The following is a 7627-nucleotide window of genomic DNA, read 5'->3' as shown; positions in this document are numbered from 1 at the left end:
GCTCGCAGTCCCCTGGCCTCCCAGGGTCTAGGGCCCCACTTACCAGCCCCTCCCCTCCCCCTGGGTGCCAGGGGCCGCCTGCCTCCAAGGCCCAGCTCCTCCCTGCCCCCGGGGGAGGGGGGCACAAAGGGCCCTTGTCACCACTGCTTGAACTGGGCAGCCTGATGCCTGGGTTCTACGAGCTCCTTCCTGGAGGGGCTGGGGGCGGCTGCCTCACTCATTCCCCCCTCCATCACTGTGTACCCTGGTTCTGGGTCCCTGGGAGGATGCTCTAAGATCTCTGGAGTCTCAGGCTGAGAAGCAGAAGGCATTGTCCTCAGCATCTAGGGGATCTTGGTGGCAGTGTTAGGGATAACCCCAGGCCTGAGAGGCCACAGAGGCCGGTGTGGCCAGGAGGAGGAGGCAGGACATCTCACTCTGGGCTCCAGTCACGTCCACCCTCTCTAGAGGGTGTCGCGTTTGGTACCCACATCCTGGTCTATTGTCTTCCAGCCACTTCTTGCCATCGGAAACAGCCTTATGTGTTGACTGTCTCCTCCCGTGATAACATGACCTCCTCCAGGAGGACAGGGCTTGGGCTGCTTACGCCCAATCTAGCCTGCTGGGAGGCTGGCTCCTGGCAGAGTTAAGATTCGTAAACGCAGAGTGGGTGCATGGGTGTGATCCTCAAATACCCTGAGCGGAGGCCTTGGCGCCTCTTCCTTCCTCCTAGAAAGCTCCCCTGCCCCGTCCCACTCCCCGCTCCGCTGCTGGCCGTAGCCTGTGCGGCCTGTTGGCTCCCAGCTTGGACGCTGCTTCCTCTGGAAGCCTGCCCGGCCCCTCTCACCAAGCCAAGTTCCTCTGTTTAAATGCTGCCCGGTCCCTCTATGGCCCTCAGCACGCCATTTGCCAACCTGCACCCTCAGTGAGCTGCTTCCCCACTGGCATCTGAGCTCAGGTCTCCGCCTGCCTGTTTGTCTGTCTGTCTGTCTTGTTCACCACTGTATCCCCTAGAACAGTGCCTGGTGCACAGAGGGTGCTCAGCCAGGGCTGTGCTGACTCTCTGAGCTGGGTAGGGACCCTCTGTGTGCAGAGTCCACGGTGGTCCTCCTGCCACCCCAGCCCCTCCCATTGGTCATGACCTTTGCATGGTGATGGCGGTGTGACGAAGTGGAGCAGTGGTTTGATCGTGAGCTGTTCAGTCACACTGGGGCATCTTCTGTCCTCCTTCAGGCCAGGGCAGTAGGGAGGGAGGCGGGGAGGGCCCTTTCTCCCAAGGGAGAGCCCAGCCCCGGGGGTGGGGGGGCGGGGGGAGAGATGCAGAGGGTGATGGGTGGGGAAATCCCTCAGACTGGGGAGTGAGGAGTCAGAGAAGGCTGGATGGAGGGGGATGGGGAGTCCCACCCCCACCTCGGGCTTCATGATGTCAGACTCTGCCCGTGCCTTTCCCAGTCAGGGACAAAGGCCCACTGAGAGTGGGGTGGGGCTTGAACGCCAGGGTTCCAGACAAGAGAGTGGCCTGGTGCTTGGGCTTTGGGAGAGGACACGGAGATCCTAGGGGACTCATGTCACAGCCTTCAGCATCAACACCAGCCACCTTGGGGTCTTGTGCCCGAGCAGTTTAGGGGGGTGGGTCTATCGTCTCTCCGGGTGTGAACTGAATGATGGCTGTCCCTGGGGGCGGGATGTACACGTGAGTGAGTCCCACAGAGGGCTCTATCGCTGAGATCTGCACTCGGGTCTCCAGCCCAAGGGAGGACTGGGGGACCGGAGAGCATGTGCCAACAGAAAGGAGAGGTGCTACTCAGATCCAGCTACCAGTGCTACCTGATCATCGGATCCTTCCAGGCAAGGCAGGTGTGTTAGTTTGCTAGAACTACTGTGACAAAGTCTTACAAACTGGGTGGCTGAAGAAACAGTTTATTGTCTCACAGCGCTGGAGGATAGAAGTCTCCATGTCCACATGGCGTTTTCCCTATATGCGGGTCTCTGTGTCCAAATTTCCACTTTTTATAAGCATACCAGTCCTATTGTATTAGGACCCAGCATAATGACCTCCTTTTAATGTGATTATCTCTGTAAAGACCCTAGCACCAAATGCCACACAATCGCACTGGGGATTAAGACTTCAACATATAGATCGTTCTATTCTATTCTATTCTATTCTATTTTGCCATGCGGCTTGTGGGATCTTAGTTCCCTGACCAGGAATTGAACTCAGGCCACCACAGTGAAAGCATCTAGTCCTAAACACTGGACCACCGGGGAATTCCCAACGTATACATTTTGGAGGGACATAGTTCAGCCCATAACAGCAGGAGTTCAGGTTTTTATGTGAAATACCTCTATCTTTAGATATTAGCCCAATTTTTGTCTAAAACATTGTGCAGACCAAGCAAAATTGATCTCAGGGCAGAATCAAGCCTTCCCAGGCCCACTCGTTGCACGTGCTCTTGAGGGGTAGCGGGTGGTTGGTCCAACCCAGAGGTGCCCTCTGCCCTCAGCCAGAGTTGGCAGCTTCAGCAGCAGGAGTCTTCAAACTGTGGCCCCCAGGCCAGCAGCAGCAGTATCAGCTGGGAGCTTGTTAGAAATGCAGATTCTAAGGCCCCACCCCAGACCTGCCAAATCTGCATTTTACCAGGCCCTCCAGGAGAGTCGGGTGCATGCTAATGTTTGGGTGCCTCCGCCTCACATCACTAGGACCACCTGAAGGACCGGCTAAGGTGAGAGAAGAGCACTGATGTCATCAAGTGCAATTAGCAATTTTGGGTTTCCCACCTCCCGGGGTTTATTTATCAGGAGGGTCTGAGAGGCCTCCACCTCCTCTGTCAATACGAATCCTTTGCATTGATGAGGTATTTGACAGTTTCCACTCACACTCAACCCTCTCTGAGCATCTCAACAGCCCGATGATCTGAGGACTGTAGAGGCTTCTGTCCTTTTACAGATGAGGAAGTGGGGTTTCAGAGCAAGAGGAGGATGCCTGTGAGATCCCGCAGCTAAAAGGACGCCAAGCTCCCCAAGTCTTCCTCTCCCCATCCTTCGGTCTCTGTTCAGGAAAACCTCTCCCAGAGGACCAATCTCTCGTGGCTTCCGAGGCAGAAGTCGGTAGTGTACGGGACTGATCTGGCTCCCAGCTGGGTTTGGTTTGGCTCCTAGGGTGTTGATTTTTAAAAAATCAGATTCCTTTCATCAGTTGTCAATATTTTAAAGATCAGGAAATTTCACATAAAATAAGGATTGCCACCTTCTCTTTTTTTTTTTTGCCGGTACGCGGGCCTCTCACTGTTGTGGCCTCTCCCGTTGCGGAGCACAGGCTCCGGACGCGCAGGCTCAGCGGCCATGGCTCACGGGCCCAGCTGCTCCGCGGCGTGTGGGATCCTCCCGGACCGGGGCACGAACCCGCGTTCCCTGCATCGGCAGGCGGACTCTCAACCACTGCGCCACCAGGGAAGCCCGCCACCTTCTCTTGAAAAGGCGCTCTAGCCATGTGTCACCTGCCTGTGGGCATGGCAGCTATGCCTGGCAGCCCTCTTTAGATGGGGCCCCAGGCCTCCCCACTCCCTATCTTTACGCAACATTGAAGCCAAATGGCCGAGGCCCTTTATCATCACGCTAGCGCTGATGTGTTCTCATGGGCTAAGATGATAGTGAAATGCATCTTGCATTTCTTCTATCAAAAGTGGGGAAATCAGATAAATTGACAGGGATACAGTTTTCAAGAAGCAAGGGAGGGAATTCAACCCCTTATGGAGATGAACAGTATTGTCCTATGTATCTCCTATGCAAAGTATGTTGTTATTGAGAGAATATAAGTGAAGATGCTCCTGTGAAACAAATCCATCACATCTCACTCATTTACGTCACCTAGTGGTCCCTGAAGGCCAGTGGTTCTCAAGTGTTTTGGTCTCAGGACCCCTTTATACTCTGAAAACTTATTGAGAACTTCAAAAACCTTGTGTTCTAGTGAGTTATATCTATAGGTGCTTAATCTATTAGAAATTGAAACTGAGAAATTTTTAAAGCACAAGATACACAAGCACACAATCTACCAGACGTCAGAAGGATGACGTCCTCACACGTCATGGGGCCTCGCTGTCCACTCACGAGGGAATGAGAGTGAGAAAGACGGGAAACATCTTAGTAGTTTCCACCTTGTGGAGCCCTGGAGTAGTCCCCAGACCTTACTCTGAGAACCCTTGCTAGGCATGTGAATTTACCCCTGTAAATTGCAGAAGATTGCAAGGAGGAAACTTTAACTTTCATTCCCTGCTGTTGCAACATAAATTCGAGGTTTTCTGAAGCAGGGAAAGATGGGAAGAACAGAAACCAAATACCCTTCAACAAGCTTCCTTGCAAGCACACCAACCCCGCACACCCCACCGAGCACTGGCCCTCCCAAGACAGGGGCCACAACGAGCCTCTGGCATAGGCCTTTGGCAGGGAGAAAAGACAATGGACTCTGGTTTGGAAAATAAGAGCTAGAGCCGGCCATTTTATTCCAAGACCGTTCACTGAGGGTTGGAGGGTAGCAGGAATAAATAAGGGGCCGGGGGCAGGGCGGCAGGGGCTGCTCTAGGTTCTGCAGCATAACCCGCACGTTGCTTTGTAGCAGCAGCCACAGCAGAACGTGCAGATGGGGAAGTGGGTGTCTCGTCTCAGCCTCTGGAGCGCGGGCTGTGGGAAAGAAGGGCAGTGAGCGGGGCGTAGGCATGGGAAGGCGTGGGAGGCTCTGAAGGGAGTGCCAGGGAACCTCACCGTCAAGCCAGCTGCGGCTCCTGCTGTGTCCTGGGTCTGGAGGTCTGCGAGCCGTCTTGTCTGTGAAAGCAAAAGGGGAATTGAGGACGGCAGGGCCCCGGCAGAGCTCTCAGTCTCGCTCCCACCGACCAGCTCCTCCCCAGGGGTTGGCGTCCGCTGGTTCAGCTGGAATCCTAGGAGTGGCCTTACTTTGTGGCCTTTCCGCACCTTCCCACGGGTGGTTCTCCTGCCTACAAACATCCCAGATCCGTCTTCTCTCTCCGCAGCTGCTCACTCTTCCGTAGCACTCTCCGTGGCCTGGAGGCCAGTCCCTGCCTGTATCTTGTCCCTTACAACCCGTTCCCCATGGGTTATCCGTCAGATCTCGGCTTAAAAGCCTGCAGGGCTTCCCCTGTGCTTGGAGGAAGATCAGCGTTTGCACAGTTGCCCACAAGACGTGGCATGGCCAGCCCTCGGTCTCATCTCGAAGCACCATCTCCTTCCCTTACCAAGCCCTCTAGTCCTCAGGTACACCATGCTTGCCCCACCTTGGTCTTGGCTGGCTGCCCCCTTCTCTTCTCCTCCCTGTCATAGGTCAAATAACATTTTCTCACAAAAGAGCCAGCCCTTGATGCCATCTAAAGAAGCCAACCCACATCATCACTCTCCCACCATCTTTTATGTTATTCACGAATAGCATTTACTAAACACAAGTGTTCACTTGTTTTAAGTTCACTGACTAATTTCCCTGACCAGGATGTAAGCTCCACGAGAATACTCTCTCATCTACCTTGTTCACTGCTTGGTCACCACTGTCTAGAAGAGGACTTAACACAGAGTAGGCCCTCAATAAATAGCTGTGGAATTAGATCAGGGCCCCCAGTCCCTGCCACTCAGTACCCCATCTCTGCACTTCGAGCAGCTGCCTGTCCCCCTTTGCTTGCCCTGAGCTCTGGCCCGTGCTGGGGTCTCCTGCTGCCCTCCGCTGTCCCCTCCCAGGGACCTGGCTCTCCGTTGCGATTCTGGCTGCCCTCCTGGGCCCAGACCCTGTGGGCTCTCACCTGGGGTGGGAGAACGAAGCCACTGGTCAGGGTGACCAGGAGAAGCAGGAGGCAGGTGGCCCGGATCTGCATGTTCAGTGCCATTGTGCCGTCCGTCTGGCTGTCCTTCTATTACGTCTAGGACTTGCTCTGGTGTCTGGAAGCCCAGTTACAGTTGCTTTTATGGGGCCTCCTAGGGGAGGGGGGGCGGGGATGCTAAGCCCCCTCCCCTTTGGCCCAACTCATTTCCAAGAAGGTGGTGGCGCCGAAAAGGCGGGAGAGATAAGCGGGAACAGAGTGACAGGGAACAGGGTTATGTCACCCTCAGCCAGCAGAGGTGTGTCCAGGAGGTGGGACAGACGCGACCACAGACACACGCCTCTTGCCAGCCACCTGGGAAACACTTTCCCCAACATGACATCACCCTGTTGATTTCAGAAAAAATTCCACCTTTTGCCCCAGCAGCTGAACTGGTCGATGAGCAGGAGTGAGGCGCCCTCCTTCCCCACCCTTCCCCGGCCTCCTCGTTCACATGCCATATGGCTGTCACTTGCCGGGGAGGGAACACCGTGACGGCCACGTGCAGGAGTCTGTGTCGACAGGAGCCCCCAGAACACGTATGGGGTCTTTTTTTTTTTTTTTCTTTGATGTGGACCACTTTTAAAGTCTTTATTGAATTTGTTACAATATTGCTTCTGTTTTGTTTTGGTTTTTTGGCCATGAGGCCTGTGGGATCTTAGCTCCCCGACCAGAGATGGAACCCACACCCGCTGCATTGGAAGGCAAAGTCTTAACCACTGGACCTCCAGGGAAGCCCCACCTGTAGGGTTTTTCAAGTGTCAGAAACTTAAGATGTGGCCCTGGTATCTGGGAAATATTCCTGCGAACTTTTGGCCAAAAAAGACAGTGGTGACGGTAATAGCTAACATCTGACTGCACCTTATGAGCCGGCAGGTGTATTGACTCACTTTTGGGTTAACTCAGCCTGTGCCACCTATCCTCTGAGCAGCTCCTACCTGACCCATCCTGGGCTCTGCTCTGTATTCAGGGTGCTAGCTGCCTTCTCAGCCACTGACCCCAGGGGCCAGGCTTCCTAGATCCTGCTCCTGAGAGAGGAGCCCACCATGCCCACCTGAGACTTAATTTCTTCACTTTTCAGGAGAGGAGCTGAAGGCAAAGGTGAGGGCGCTGCCCAAGCTCGGCCAGCCAGAGGCAGTCGGGACTTCAGCCCGGGCAGCCTGACTGGGGCCTGTGCCCTCATCACCAGGCTTTCCTGCCTCCCAGAAAACACAGGAGGGCACGGTGGGTCTGCTGGACCTGGCTCATATGGCTCAATGAGCAGCTTGTGCACGTCCCATCCCAACTCCAAAGTTAGGGGCATCGTGTTGGCACCTTGAAACCCACTGATGTGGGAGTCCTTACACCACAGACGTTGGCAAACACTAACAACCCAGGCTTTCCTTCAGAGGGCCGGCTCCCTGCCCACCATGGGAAGGGGAGCTGAGCCGAGGCTGCCTGACTGCAGCAACCTCATTGCTACCCATGACCTGAACCATCTTAGAGCGCACACGGCCCAGGACAACAGCAAACCTTGACTCCAGAGATGGCCCCTTGGCCATTTTCCCTCCCCGGCTCACTCTAGGGCCATCCAGTGTTAACCCTACGAACCTGGGGATGGTGCTGTCAAGGAATGAACTCTTCTTCCTGGCCCCAAACTGTTGCCAGGGCCCACTCAAAGAGCACAAAAGTGGGGGCCCCTGGGAAGTAATGCTGTTCCCTGCCATCTGCCTCCCCACTCACTCTGTCAGGCCCCTCCGGCTGCACACAACCTCACTCTCAGACAGAGGAGGGAAGGAGGCGGGGCTCTTGGA

General features: G+C 55.1%; 1 protein-coding gene across 1 annotated transcript; it reads right to left on the bottom strand.

Annotated features, from left to right (window-relative positions):
* Positions 1–4465: 4465 nt before the first annotated feature.
* HAMP (hepcidin antimicrobial peptide) lies at positions 4466–5925 on the bottom strand. The gene is made up of 3 exons (XM_029201601.1): positions 5778–5925; positions 4738–4797; positions 4466–4656 (listed from the first exon to the last, which is right to left on the bottom strand). The coding sequence occupies exons 1-3, from the start codon at positions 5859–5861 to the stop codon at positions 4555–4557; spliced, it is 246 nt and encodes an 81-aa protein (XP_029057434.1). The 5' UTR covers positions 5862–5925; the 3' UTR covers positions 4466–4554.
* Positions 5926–7627: the final 1702 nt, after the last annotated feature.

This window comes from Monodon monoceros, unplaced genomic scaffold (genome assembly GCF_005190385.1).
Source record: "Monodon monoceros isolate NGI ecotype Baffin Bay Population unplaced genomic scaffold, NGI_Narwhal_1 Super_Scaffold_10, whole genome shotgun sequence".
NCBI lineage: Eukaryota > Metazoa > Chordata > Mammalia > Artiodactyla > Monodontidae > Monodon > Monodon monoceros.
This window is presented reverse-complemented; position numbering and strand designations above follow the sequence as displayed.

Excerpts from the sequence above, each read along its gene's own strand:
- HAMP (XM_029201601.1), bottom strand. The coding sequence starts at position 5,861 with ATGGCACTGAACATGCAGATCCGGGCCACCTGCCTCCTGCTTCTCCTG. Across the intron at positions 4,798-5,777 it reads GCTTCGTTCTCCCACCCCAG|ACAAGACGGCTCGCAGACCT; the intron begins GTGAGAGCCCAC and ends TTGCTTTCACAG. Across the intron at positions 4,657-4,737 it reads GAGCCGCAGCTGGCTTGACG|CCCGCGCTCCAGAGGCTGAG; the intron begins GTGAGGTTCCCT and ends TCTTTCCCACAG.